This window comes from Epinephelus lanceolatus, chromosome 14 (assembly GCF_041903045.1).
Source record: "Epinephelus lanceolatus isolate andai-2023 chromosome 14, ASM4190304v1, whole genome shotgun sequence".
NCBI classification, from domain to species: Eukaryota; Metazoa; Chordata; class Actinopteri; order Perciformes; family Serranidae; genus Epinephelus; species Epinephelus lanceolatus.
This window is the reverse complement of record NC_135747.1, coordinates 21125146-21139323: the sequence shown is the minus strand read 5'-3', so window position 1 is coordinate 21139323 and position 14178 is coordinate 21125146. Positions and strand designations below refer to the sequence as shown.

The 14178-nt window shown below is 42.9% G+C and overlaps 1 protein-coding gene across 7 annotated transcripts in view; it reads right to left on the bottom strand.

Annotated features, from left to right (window-relative positions):
• The window catches only part of fmnl2a (formin-like 2a), a 67912-nt gene that overhangs the window by 32964 nt on the left and 20770 nt on the right, over nucleotides 1–14178 (bottom strand). For all 7 annotated transcript variants that reach the window (XM_078174454.1, XM_078174452.1, XM_078174458.1 and 4 more), the window contains exons 2-4: nucleotides 12111–12194; nucleotides 7433–7513; nucleotides 1462–1538 (exon numbers count right to left, since the gene is read on the bottom strand). In XM_078174454.1, the coding sequence (XP_078030580.1) occupies nucleotides 1462–1538; nucleotides 7433–7513; nucleotides 12111–12194 (242 nt within the window). The remainder of the gene's footprint in view (nucleotides 1–1461; nucleotides 1539–7432; nucleotides 7514–12110; nucleotides 12195–14178) is intronic.

The window sequence follows — 14178 nt, the reverse complement described above, 5'->3', positions numbered from 1 at the left end:
GTTGTGTGTGAAAATCCCAGTAGATCAGCAGTTAATGAAATACTCAGAGCAGCCCGTCTGGCACCAACAACCATGCCATGTTCAAAGTCACTTATATCACCTTTCTGCCCCATTCTGATGCTCGGTTTGAACTTCAGCATGTCTACATGTCTAAATGCATTGAGCAGCTGCCACGTGATTGGCTGATTAGCTATTTGCATTACTACTCAGTAAAGTGGCTGGCCAAGTGTCTAAGAAGTGCTTTCAGTTGTCCACCTTTGGAACACTGTAGTTTAACCAGGGCAGACCCACATCAATAATATCCGCTGTCTCTTAATTACATAGCCTAATGTAAGTGTGGTCAGATTCTCGTAGCGGTTGTCTTTTCCTCATGTATCCTCCTTCACATCTCTCCCTGACCTCACGACATTGTCCATCAAGGTCGTGGAAAAGTGTTTAGGAGAAGACACAGGATGTACATTTTTTGACTATTCAACCGCAGCCAGGATCTCCACGTCTCCTGTGACCGCCCACCTTCCACATCCCTCCCATCTGCTGGCCCACATCCTATTCCTACTAAAGAATCCTGGAGCCTCATTTATGAACCATCTCTATGGACAGTGTTGTGCTTTAACCAAGCATACGCTAATTTCTACACAAAGAATCCCATTTAGATTGATATTTCCAAAATATTAATTAAATATTAATTTAAAAAGTACTGTACAACATAGTCAAACTCACCATAGACAGTTAAAAAACTGTTTTTGTGTACTGCGGATCTTTATTTGACCATCATATATAGTTGAATCATTTTATATCTGTCTCCGTGCCTTGATAAATGAGGCCCCAGGATCCTACAGATCCCAGAATGCATCACGTCTCATTAGTGATGCTGAGCAATCCATCACAGTCTTCAAATATCAGGGTCTCTAATCACAGAGACAGACCCTATGATCTTTAGCCAGACAAAACACTGAGACACTGTGTGACTCTCATTGAGATATTGATCTTTCCTTGAGGATGACTGTACAACAGTGAATCAATAGCAGCTGCTGCAGGCTGAGGCTTGTTACCCTGAAATACCTGGAATTACACACAAATATTCCACTGTTTTTATCTGTTGTGAAATCATGATCTCTTTGGTAACATGCGCAAGAATATCTTCTAAGGATGGCAGATTCAATAACTGATGTATCAAGTTGTGCAGGAGGAAAAATATGTTTTCCTTTCAGAAGCTGTTCACGTGTCAGACGCCCCCAAACAATCAATCGATTCATCTGTTCTCCATTGCCACATGGCTTTCTGTGTAATTTTAGGCTGGAGCACTGTGATGAATGGGGGATGGTGGTAGCGGTGGTGGTTAGTGTCAACGTCTGCATCTCTGAGTGTCTGGAATGTCAGACTTTTCCCCCTGAATCTAATATAAGCAGGTCCGGGACATTCAACACTACACAAGCTTCACACAATCCTGCAGTGACTCACCCTATATGATTGGTGCGTAACGAAATTTCCAGTTCTCTCAGGACTTGGGTGGACTCCTGAACTCTCCGTCTGAATTTCTGAGGAAGGAAAGAAGGAGGGGGAGTTAATATTTCATCGTACCACCAGAACCGTAAATCATCAAGTGGTAGCGCAGTGATGTTTTGGCTGGGGAAAACTTTGCCTGACTGAAAGGTCAGACAAACAGACAGACGCAACCACAGTAACATTAAAATGTGAAAGCGCTCAAGGCGTGCACTGATTATAAAATAAAAAGTTGGGATTGGAGTTGTTCTCATCAGATTTTTAAGTGGGCCTTAAACTTGCCAGTAACCATTCAACAGGCTAACAGAGAGGACGAGCTGACTTATTGGAAACTGTGAATATGGAGTGGTTCCCGTTATCTTGTTTGCTCACATTGGTTCTTTATATAGCAGTAATCCCTCCTGGTAGCACCGTGATAAAATCAAGTAACCTAATTGGTTACCTCTCAAGCCCTACCAGCACACCCAGGAGCCAGCCACACAAACACACACACATTCTCTCTCCTGTTACTGTGGCTACCGCTGTAACAGAGTGTGTGCGCGCAACGTGCTTGGAGGTTTGAGCTGCCAGTAAACGAAACAGAAAACAACAGAAGAGAGAACATGAGCGGGTTCCTCTTTGATTTCGTCCTCTGATAGGAGGTGATCAGCAAGACCAAACAAACAAAAGGCCCTTCAGGCTGTTAAAACATACACCCCAAAATAAATTAAGTTTAAATTTTTGTTATATTAGAGAGACTTACATATTGCTGTTAGAGTCAGAACTAGAACCTGACAATGCTGGACGTAAGTGCATGCAGCAAAGTGCAATGTGTTACCCGAGTTTGCATCAACATTACAAACGCATGTGCAAATCTATTCAACTGACAAAGAACCACATGAACCTAAACAAAAAACAAGAGTACATTTGTTTTGGGAGGCAAAGTGTCTCGGCATCTTTGAGGTAGACAGAAAATTTTACTGCAAAACATGTACAATATACACCCTTAATTACTTAAAATATAAGGCGACTAAAATGGCTTAAGTTTTGAGCCCTGAAAAAGGTTCGATAATCGTCAAGGGGTTTTCTGCCCTTTTTTCTAGCTATATTATATACAGAAGAGAAGAGAAGAGAAGAGAAGAGAAGAATCCACCCAGGGTTGCACTTTCCATGATGCGTTTGTATCAGGGAGGAAACAGAGCTCAGGCCTGTGTTAACCTATTACTGCCATCCACAGAGAAGAGACTTGTTCCCATAGCTAGGGTCTCTCTCTCTCTAGTCTGTGTGTTTGGGCTTGGGCGGTGTGTTTGGCACATGAGGAGATGAGAAACAGAGTGTTTTTATTAGGGAGGAGCCCTTTGTGTGTTTGTGTGGAAAGCAGAGCATATTTAGGGGTACTGCGCAGGCTCCCAGAGGCACCCCCTCCTCCCCCTCTTCTTCTCCCACCAAAACGCCCTACACTCCACACTCTAAGTACTACCAGCTGCAACACAGAGAGAGCAGGAAGAGAGAGGAGCCGACAGCGGGGGGAAGAGGGTGCAGACGGTGTGAGGGGAAAGGAGGAGAAGAAGAGGAGGAGACAGGGAGGGAGCAATGAAAGGGGAAAGTGAGAACAGAGAGACAGCACTAAGAATGTGGACAGGGGGGAAAAAGGAGAGAGATTTTGGGGAGTGTGAGCTCAGGAGGGGTCATCCTGGAAACAAATCAATGGCTGATACATTCTTGGGGACTAGTTGGACTGAAGCTCTTCCTCCTTGGCTGCCTATTGGCTGGGAGCTGCCCAGAGGAATGCACCGGAGCCTGCCTATGGAAAGCAGAGGCAATGACCTCCAGCTCTCTCACAGCGGCACAAAGTGGCAATTGTTTTGAGTTTGAAGAAAAGGGGGATGGAGCAGGAATGTAGAAAGAAGCCCATAACTCTCTTTTCCTCCGTGCTTCTTTTTTTGTCTCTCTCCTGTTCTCTGTCCATCCATTTCCCCCCTCTAACCCTCTCTACATAATTCAGTCTTCCTCGCTCCCTCCCTCTCCTTTGCCCTTCTCACTTTCTTCTCTCATGCAATTCCTGTTTCCTTGTCTGCCTCAAGGCTTTGATCAAGGCGACAACGAGGCAGGAGGCAGAAATTTGAGGCAGGATGATTTTCCAACATCCCACGTGTTTCTGCCCATGAGACTAAACATTAAAAACAAGATGATAAATAAACAAAAGGAGCACAAGCGTGTCTCTCAAAGGTTCCCCCATACAGAGTGGTTTAATATAGACCCAACAACCTGTTAGTCATACCGCCACGGATGAGTTCAATCACAAAAGAGAAGGTGGATGTGACTCAGCTCTGTTAGACAAACAAACATTTGTAAATTTCTGTCCAAAGTCCTTCAACCATAAACATGTTGAGTGTTTATACCTAGAGAGCTTTAAACAAGGTCACCACCTCCGCCAAGGAAGAGTCAAGACGTCTTGTAAAATACACTTTTTTGCATTTTTTGCAAGTTAGTTGAGAAATTTGATAGCATTTTTGTGTCTGTGAGCTAAATATGAGGCTAAAATCAGGAGATGGTTAGCTTAGGACAGAAGGACACAACTACCCTGGTTGTGTTCAGGAAAGAAATGATACCTCGACAGCTAATAAAACTAGTTTTTAAACTCTATTTTTGTACATGTCTAAGATGTAATTAGTGAACTGGTGCTGGGAGGATAGCCATTTCCACCATTTCCAGTCTTTCTGCTATGCTAAGCTAATAGCTTGCTGTATCTTCATATTTAACAGACAGGCTTGGAAGCGGTGTCGAACTCATCTTACCCTCAGGAAAAGAAAGTAAACAAGCACATGTCAAATTAGTCTTTAAACATGGGACGGATCCTTCCAATTATCACATCTGAACATTCCCAACCGCACCAAAACACATTCATACATCCAGTGCACCCACCCTGTATCTCTGACTGACACAGGAAATACACTGCACTGGGAGATAAGTCAGTGCATAATGTCCTGTTGGACATTATACACTGACTATCACCCATGGGGGCAGTTGGATTTGCCTTGCTAAAAAACACTTCAACAGTAGGTGTAGAAACAGGGAACAGGAATACTTATTCCATCTAGATTTTCAGAGCCAGTCTGAAGATTGAAACCAGCTGTCAACAAGCCTGCGTCTCTACCCTTGAGACTATCGCTGCCCTGGCACAAACTGCCACGCTTTAACCTTTATTTTGTCTGCTTTAACCTGCGTCAGTCTGCTGTCGCTTCCTGCTTTTATCAGATCTATGTGTGTGTAATCTCTCAGGCACTACGTTAAGCGTCACAACCACTGTCACAGGAGTATAGCAGCCTCAGAGACCGGTGGTTTCCAAGCCTGTTTTATCTGATACACCCCCACGGGCCTATCAGATGAGCTCAGGTGACCACTCGTCATGCTCTAATTGTGTTCACTTGAAAGTATTTTAAACTGTTTGTTATTTGGCACTATTAACTGTATGTTTTCACAATTAAACTGTATGTTTAAGTTGGTTTGAAGCTGGATGTTTTTACCACTTATCGCTTACTTTAAGTTATCTATACAGACTGCTACTTTCATGAACTTCAACTGTTTATCCATTAGGTTACCTCAGATTATCCATTTTTTTTAGCTTCAACTTCTCTGATTGCTTGTAAACTATCTACTTGTATCACATCCATTGATGTACAAAGGGAACTGAGTACAGCATTGGAGGCATGGCCCCGTTCATTGCTATGTAAGTTGCTCAGTTGTGCGTGAAGCCAAATAAAGTTCAACTGCTGCATATAAAATTACCCGGATGATCGACACTGCTTTTGCTCTGTGTTTCCCACAGAGCAGGAGCATTAAAGACTTCTGCTTAGCGCTCTACTGAATTTAATGGAGATAAAATGATTTAATCCTGACACTCTTCCAGATTTTCTAAATGTTATCAGACCGAATAAATCAATAGTTTCCGATAGTGAAACAAGTCATTTCATGGGGGTTGCGGCACTTAAAAAATATATCCACTGATAGACAAGGTAATATAAAACTCTCTGTCATAGGTGCAGATATTTCCCGTCAATTTGTGCCAAATTTATGCTCTTGTATCTATTTTTCAAGTCTTGGTGGTACTTTTTTTGGTCGACGTTGGACAGTGATGGCATGGGCTGTCACTGGAAATCAAGCACCAGCTTAACTAGCATCCTGCAAGCCTTTGTACAGGCGTTGGTAATAAACTGGATGACCTCCGTGTCAAATCAGTTTCCAAATGGATATCAAGAACTGTAATATCCTTTGATTCACCAAAACACCAAATGTGAAGTGCTTTCCCATGCCTGCTGTGGATCACTGCTATACATGGTTCAGAGGCAGCTGCAGAGCAATGCCATGTTCGGGTGGAGCAACCATACAGCAGTGATCTTGTTGAGGTTGGGATTTGTGGACTGGTAAATCATTCCGCAACCAGACAGCATGGATTACTAGAACCATCCGGAAATATGGATGATTATAAAGCAGCAGCCAACAATGTCGGAAGATGTAAAAAAGGACTAAATGATGGTGCACAAGTTAAAGGAGCTGATGGGATCACATTTTACTAGAGTTGTACCTTGTATAGTTCCATGTGACAAGTAAATGACTGAGTGACTGGCTGACTGATTGAATGATTGATTGACTTAGATCTCTTTTGCCATGTAAGTCAATTGGAAAGCATCTTTTTGGGCCCAATGGTGTCACGTGACAGTGTAGTTACACTGTCTGGCCACTAGGAGAATTGGCTTCAAAAGCCCAGTGCACTTCTTGGGGGCTTGATAGCAACACATGTTGTCCAGGCGTTATGACTCAATATGTGGATAAATGTTTTGAATTAAAGAAGAAGAAGAAGAAGAAGAAGAAGAATTACTTCATTAATTTTTAGGGGGAAATTAATTTTTTTTCTCTACTGTAGTAAAGCTACTCCACAGTCTTTCCATGTACCCCTGGCAAAACCACCTAACTGAGGTAACACCATTTGGGAATCACTGTCCTGCGCTTCAATAATGCAGGTCTGAACCATGTCACACACAAGATGTGCTGCATGACACACTTTTGCTCTTTATATTATCAAATCAAGCAAGAAAACTGTAACTTAACAACTCTGTTTGTGTGCTGCAATTTGTAGTAGTTTTTGTGTCTCTATGTGCCACTGATGCTCTCTTTTTGCTGCTCTCATTATAGCTCTGTGCATGTTGCTCTAGCTGCCCTATTGTGATGTAAAATCTTAACTCCAGTCAGTGCAAATTGAATTATTCAGCGATTTGTTGTTATTCTGGCACAGTCTATTGGTTAATTTGTTTATCACAGAGATTGGTCTCCCAGCACTGCCCCCACAACTCTCTCAGGCCAAAAAGACTTCATTTTGGCAAAGCCTGAGAAGCTGGCTGATACTTTGCTTCATGGAGCCCCTCCTCTCACTCCCTTCTGCTCCCTTCCAAGCAGCCAGGGAAACAGATGACACGAGACCATATTTATCATGTAGCTTAGACACTTCTGATATCTCCTGTTAGCTCCTGCCAGGCTACGAGGCAATGTCAGTGCAGCAATTAGCAAACTGATCCCTGTCTTTGACTGCCAATACCATTATTCTCTCTTCTGCCTTTAGGTATGTTGTGTTTTTTTCCTGTTTCTCTTCCTCACAGAGAGGTCAGAGCGCGCTGTCACCACAAGGGATGGGTAAGGTTTCAGTGTCATACTTAATGACACTTCAGCTGGGGCAGAGGTTTCTGAAACCTGGGCGTTTCAGATAAACAACTGTCTCCTTTCCCATTAAGTCGCACTGTTGACTGTTAAGTTCCCAAGCTGTCTGCTTTAGAAGCCATGTGTGAAATCTTTCCTCAGCTGTAGGGATATCCTGGACAAGAGATAGAGGGTCAAGGGGAGAAAAAGGAAAAGCTGCAGCAGTGGAACAGGATAGCACATTAGCGGGGGCACTCACCTTTCTTGTGACTGCTGGGTCTAGATAACTCCTCAGCTTTTGGAGGTACGTGTGAGGCGGGTTTTTCACTTGGAATCGCTCCTGTCAAAAAAAGAAACAAGAGTGAGATGAGCAAAATAAAGGGAACAGAAATGACAGAAAGACGACAAAGACAAGGACAGTAACAAAGACAGAAGTCACAGTTAGAGTAATATGAATTTCATTTTTTTTATTCTGTTCATTAAATATGACACGTAACACTAAAAAAATCACATCCCCACAAGTCTGAACACATTGCCAGTACATAGTTAGCTGTTGTAAAGCCATCTGATTGAAACTGAAAAGGCTTTGAGTAAATAACAGTCATTGTGACTCATTCCTCAATTGGTGGGAACCCCAGATTATGTCCGACTTTAAGAGGCGGAAAGAAAATAACAATGATTACACAGAACCTGTTATAGTGGACATGACATGTCTGAGCAATTAACATGACTTTGCTTCTCAGAAAACTCCCTTCTGTGTCCATTTAGGGATAACTGTGGTGCTCTTTACAAATGGCCCTTATGTGGACAGTTGCACTGTACTCTAAGCGGAGGAGTTTGATACATGACCACAACATGAATCATCATTATATTTCAATTCTTTTGTCAGCTAAACATTCAAAGGTTAACAGCGATTTATTTATTAATAGTTTTGTTCAGCTGACGGACAAGCAGATAAGAGCAGGAAGGAGATGAACGCTTCAGGTGTGAGTCTTAATGTAACTCAGGCTGCATGAGGTCATAAACGACTTTTCTGTTAATAATTATGATTAGTTTTAATGAGCTACAAAGCAAAGCCTGCCTGGGGCTTGTGCCCAAATGTGTGTGACTGTGTGTGTACATGTCTGAAGTTCACAGCCAGGAACAGGTTTTAGGTCAAATCCCGTCACGATTGTGCTCTAAACATAAATACAAGAGATTAGTGCTGGATTTGGATCAGAGTGTTGAGCGGGAAACAGTATTTGGATCAGGCTGAGCGCCACACCACAGCAGCATGAATGGTTCTGTTTAGTGATTTACCACACTACACTGCACCAGACAGTGTGAGACTGGAGAGCACGCCACTGAGGAAATGTGTTCTTCATATGATGTGGGCAAAGACACTCAAGATATATCCCGACTTCAGCTATTAGCTAGAAGAGCTGACTATCTGACTTTCATATATCATCCATCTTGATTTTCAATGGATACTTGAGAATCAGAGTACAGCAGGAAGTCACACATTCATTCATCAGCTCAGCGAGAGCTGCACATTAACATACCAGGAGTTAGTGCTGTTGGTATCTCTGTGGTGTGACTTCCCTGCAGTGTTTTCTAGTGGATGTGGCCCTCCTAACCTGAAACCAAGACCCTGTTTCCACTTCGTATTAACATATGTCCAGGGTGATCAGATCACAAGTGGACAGCAGTTCAAGTGTGAATGCTCCCAACGCATCCTCAATGCATCTTTTGTTCCGATCACTAAGACCACATTTGGAGATGGTCTGGGCTACATATGACCACATTCTTTCAGCAGTGTGTATGCTAGGTGGAACATATTACTCTCCCACCAATGACATTGTTTTAAAGTGCAAAACAACAATAAAAGAAGACTAAGAGCCCATAACAACAAGCAAAATTGATTCTGGAGGATGGAGTTCACACAAAACATGCTGTCTGATTTACATTTGGGCTTAAGAGTCAGTACAACAGAAACTTTACTATTCACATCCCAACCAGGCAATTAATGAGGATGGCAGACCAGACACAGGAGGAGCATTGCTGCCTCCCAGTCGTTAAAAATAACCCATTTGGTCAAACAGAAATGATGCATGTGTCACTTGAGAAGCATATGACGGCGCATTCTAATGCCAGGTGTGAACTAACATACTAAGAGCTGTCCACATGTGATTAGATCACCCAAGACACATGTTTACACCAATTGTAAACAGGACCACCTCCACTGAAATCAGAAAAATATTCTGAACACTGTGCCACCATGGCAATTTGGTGTTTCCCTCTTCCATTCTGGGATGTGCTATTCCGCTCTGGTTCCTTGTCTCTGTCCAGTTCACCATCTATCTTGGGACAGACACCTCTTTAAAACACGATGTGTCCCCAGACTGCTTTCTTTCCACCTGCCAGTGAGAAGTTCATTGTCCTGGCTGGATCCAGACCCACATCATTCAGGTGCCCAAACCAACCAGTAGGAGTTGCAAGTGCAGCAAAAAGGATCAAGGATACCAAGGATACCTAAATGCCTTCGCACTGACGAATTGTCAGTTCTGATCACAGGACTGCACAAGTCAGAGGTGCCATAACTGGAAACTGAGCCCTGAATCTCTGCAGGGGTGGTGAAAATTTCACCCCAGTAGCACCTGTGTGCAATTTGCTGGAAAAAAGTAAATTTACTGATGACAGTCCCAGTTACACACCCATGACTCAACCTGATCACCTAGAAAGTGCTATTAAACAGCCATCCACCTTCAACCTGTCATGTCTACTTTTCATTCCTTTCCTGGAAGTCCTTTTATCATTTAAAGACAATGGCCATGAACTTGTTGCTGAGAGGGGTGTCGGGTTTTCCAAATGAGACAAGAGTAAATTTATTTCTAAAATGTGCCCTCTGTAGCCTAAACTATATACGAGGGATTAAACTGAACACAACAGCACCACAAACTACACCTTAAAAGTAAGAACTATTCTCTGACGGTCTAAACAAAGTCATAAAGAGGTAGCATTTACTACAAGGCTATTGTACTGGATTGCATATCGTAGGGGCGTTCACATCATCGTGCTGCTCTCTGTTTATAGAAGCTGATATCAGATCAAATCTCTGGGATACACTGCTGAATTATCAGCAACATCACATGTATCACTGCCAGAGAGTGTCTGTCTCACAAAAACAGGAAAGACGACAGCGGCGTCAGGAAAGAGAGCTGGCAGCTCAAACCTACTGGAGCAAGAATTATCTGCTGGTGTGCAAAATAATAAATGTGTCGACAAGCACTGTATATATCCTGTTGCCTGCGAAGAAATGTGAGGAATGGAGGGCGGTAAATACATGTGGCAAGAGACTTTATCACTGAGAGCACACGTGAGGTTTTAGGAGAACATATAAACAGGCTCTAACATGTTGTATGGATGTTATAGAGTTTGTCTGAAGGAGCTGCTTTGGATTAAATTCAAGAGGTGAGGTTCACTCCCCCCTCTGCACCTGAGGAGCTGAGCAGAGACTCAAGAGGGATCAGCTAACAAGCAGTTTTTTGCCGTTCGCTGTGTATAGACATGTTTAGGGCGCTTTCAAGGATGAAGAAAAACCTATCCATGTGAACTTCTGTAGAGAACACTTTCTTGGTTGGGAGAAGCCACAAGATGCAAACGAATTCTGAAGAGTCTCAGGATTTGACAGTGACGAGTTCATCATACCCCTTTCTTTGTACCCTGGATGTTTTAACCTTGTGTCCACATCAAGAGCATCCTCCATATTTCATAAATCCCCATAATTGCCTGGAAAAATGTTTAATATTTCAACCTCCGGCTGCGTCTGCGGGGTCTGTTTTTTCAAAGGGGATGTACCTGTCGTCTCTGCTTCTCTGCCTCCCTCCATCACTGTTGCCATGGTTACATAAAGAGATTCACTGTAGCTATGACACAGAAAATACTTGACTCCCAGAGCTCCCTGCGCTGTCATGGGTATAGGCTCGTTGGAAAAACAAGTAAGGAATAAAGACATTGGAGGACTAGTTCAGCAACATTCTTGGGTGTCTGAATGTTCAAACAACAAGAAAAAATGGATTGCCTTACATCGTAAACATCAACTTCTTGGCATGTTATCAAGCAGCAAATCATTTATGATGCTATGTAGTTCAGCAGGGGCACACCTATAGTAGGAAGTGAAGTGAGGAAATGAGAAAGTATCAAGCAACCAATATGGTTGACATCAAAATCACTGGCCAATGTTTTTGGAGACTGCTTTACTGACAATAAAAGGGAAACCACCTATTTTCACTTCAGTTCTGACAGGGGAACATAAGAGTCCACTCCAAACTGAAAGAGGATCTCTGACTGCTGGTCAGCAGCCTGGTGGGCTCTCTTTGGCTCCGTTCCCTTCGGGGTCACTGACTACCAATACAGTTTGAGTGGGTGGTGGTCTTGATCTTGTCTCAGTTTTTCTTCTGTGCTCAGAGAGGCAGAAAAACTCTCTGGCACGGAGGTTGAGGGCTGAGTGAAGCACTCAGACCACAGCTCACTGCACAACGTGCCACCTCTGTTATTTTCTTACACGCAGCACTGACGCCAATGACCAACTGAGTTCTTTAACTGGATAACTGATGCTTGCGCCCTGCTGCGCCGCTTAACCCACTTGACCAGGGAAGCCAGGGCAGTGTGTACAGAATAAAGGTAGGGCAATGGAGCATGGGTGCTGTGGTCACGACACACAGTGGGACAGACGTTCTCCAGGATTGCATATTCAGCAGATAAGAGAGATGGTACATGCAGGATCAGGGTGAGTGCAATAACTCATCACTGTGAAGCCATACAACTGTGCACCTAAGCTTAATTAATTCCAATATTTTTCCTTGTGTGTCTGGTAATCATCCAGCCACGGTACATTAAGTGCGACTTGTCTAACACTACATGGCACCATATCATACAGACGAGTAACTGACGCCCACCTGATCGCAGATGAGCTCCCACTTCTTCTCATTGTCATACTGCCGCAACAGTCGCGCTTTGTCTGGAGGAAGATTCATCGAGTTCTGAAAGAGAGAAAAAGGTCAGAGTTAATTGGATGTGGATGATGAAACGGCGTCAGTTGCATGAGCCTGGTAAAAACTGACATCCCAGATTAACTAAAAAACAATGAAGCCCACACACAGGAGGGAGAGGTATGCAACAGAATAGTTGATCATTATTACACAGAAGCCAATGTCTTCGCACTTTGTTACCTGGTGTAAAGAGAGCTGGTCTTTCACATTTTTTAGGTGGCATTAAACACAATTTACACCAACAATATCAGGGTACGTACAGACTGAGAACAAGACAAGGGCACTTAGAGCTAGGACTGTACAATTACTCGAAATCACAATATACCAAGTGCAATATCCAAATCGCAGGAGCTTCAATTTTTTGGTAAAAGTAAAATGCGTCACAAAATACTATTGTAAATAAAACATTGTGGTGCTACAGAGATGCCCTGGCCTACAAAGCACGACATGATTTGGCCAAGTAGGACATGCTCCTGTATCAACATTCCAGGACCAACATTACAATCAACCAATCGCAGCCCCCTGACATCATCAATGTGCTGCTCCTGTGCACTTCGTCAGAGCTAAGCTAGTTGTCCGAATTGAAGTTAGTACAGTTTAACAAATCCTCAGTAACATTGAGCAAAAACTTTATAAGCTACTGCAGGGTTAGTGAGTTAGCTTGCTAACTAGGTTGGCTATGCTAACAAGTAAGCTTGCCAATAAGCTAAAATATTGCTCATTAACATTAAACGTAAGGATACACAAACCCTCTAACCGTAACCCTTACCCTTAATGTTATTTAACCATATTTTAGCTTATTGGCAAGATAACTTGTTAGCATAGCCTACCTAGTTAGCAAGCTAGCTCACTAATATTCTAGTCTATCAGCAAGCTTATCTGTTAGCAAAGTCTACCTAGTTAGCAAGCTAACTTGCTAACCCTGCAGTAGCTTATAAGGTTTTTCTTCAGTGTTACTGAGGATTTTAATTGTGCTTGTTTGTGTCAATTTAAAAAACTAGCTTCGCTCTGAAGAAGCACAAAGGAATTTTGAAAGAAGAACAGGAGCAGCACACTGATGATGTCAGAGGGCGGTGATTGGTTGATTGCAATGTTGGCCCATGAGTACGCCCTACTTGGCTTGACGTAAGGGAACATGCTTGTGTGCTACAGACGCCAGCAAAAACCACATCATCATTTTTATTTTGTTTTTAGTGAAAATAAAATATCCATTCCCACTAAAATCACAAGTAATATTGCAAGCACTAATGCAGGTCCACTTGGCCATTAACTTCATACTCATTGTAATGAGCAGGTGACAAAAGACGCACATTAACCAAAGGGCTTTTCTCACTTGTCTATTTTGGGCCTCCCCATTTCCTCTCTGGTGGCTAGGAAAGAAACTGAGGATGTACAAATTGAGAAATAATAAAAGTGTGGTGTGATGGTACTGGTGGGGAAAGGTCACACGGTCACCTAAATTAACAGGTTGCTTCCTCTCTCAGATCCCACGCTGTCAAACTGGCCATCAGTTTTAAAGTTACAGCATGTTGATCGAGTGTTCACATGTGCTCCATCCTCATCCTTGTCTCAGGTAATCAAGACACCAGCGTACTTCTTCCTCTCTTTTTAGATTTCTTGTGTTTTCTTCCTCGACAGTTCGGGATTCAAACCCTGATACAACCACCCAGCTCCTCCTGATTAAAACATCTTACCTAAATATTTTCCATTTCCTTCAACACGTTTCCCAAATATATGCCTGACAGAAAAGCCACTAATGAGACAATCCCAAAATATCAGCGGAGCAGTCTTACAACAAAGCTGGGAAAAGGAGGTCTCGCCTTAATGAGTTAGGTTGCGACACAGAGGCAGAAAGGAGAAACATCTAAGCTCCGCTGTCTGAGTCAACGCTTTGAATCTGACAACCAGGCGACCAAGCTTGACCCCACCATACTAAACTGCATCACATGTATCCAGTAGTCACTTGCAATCCCAA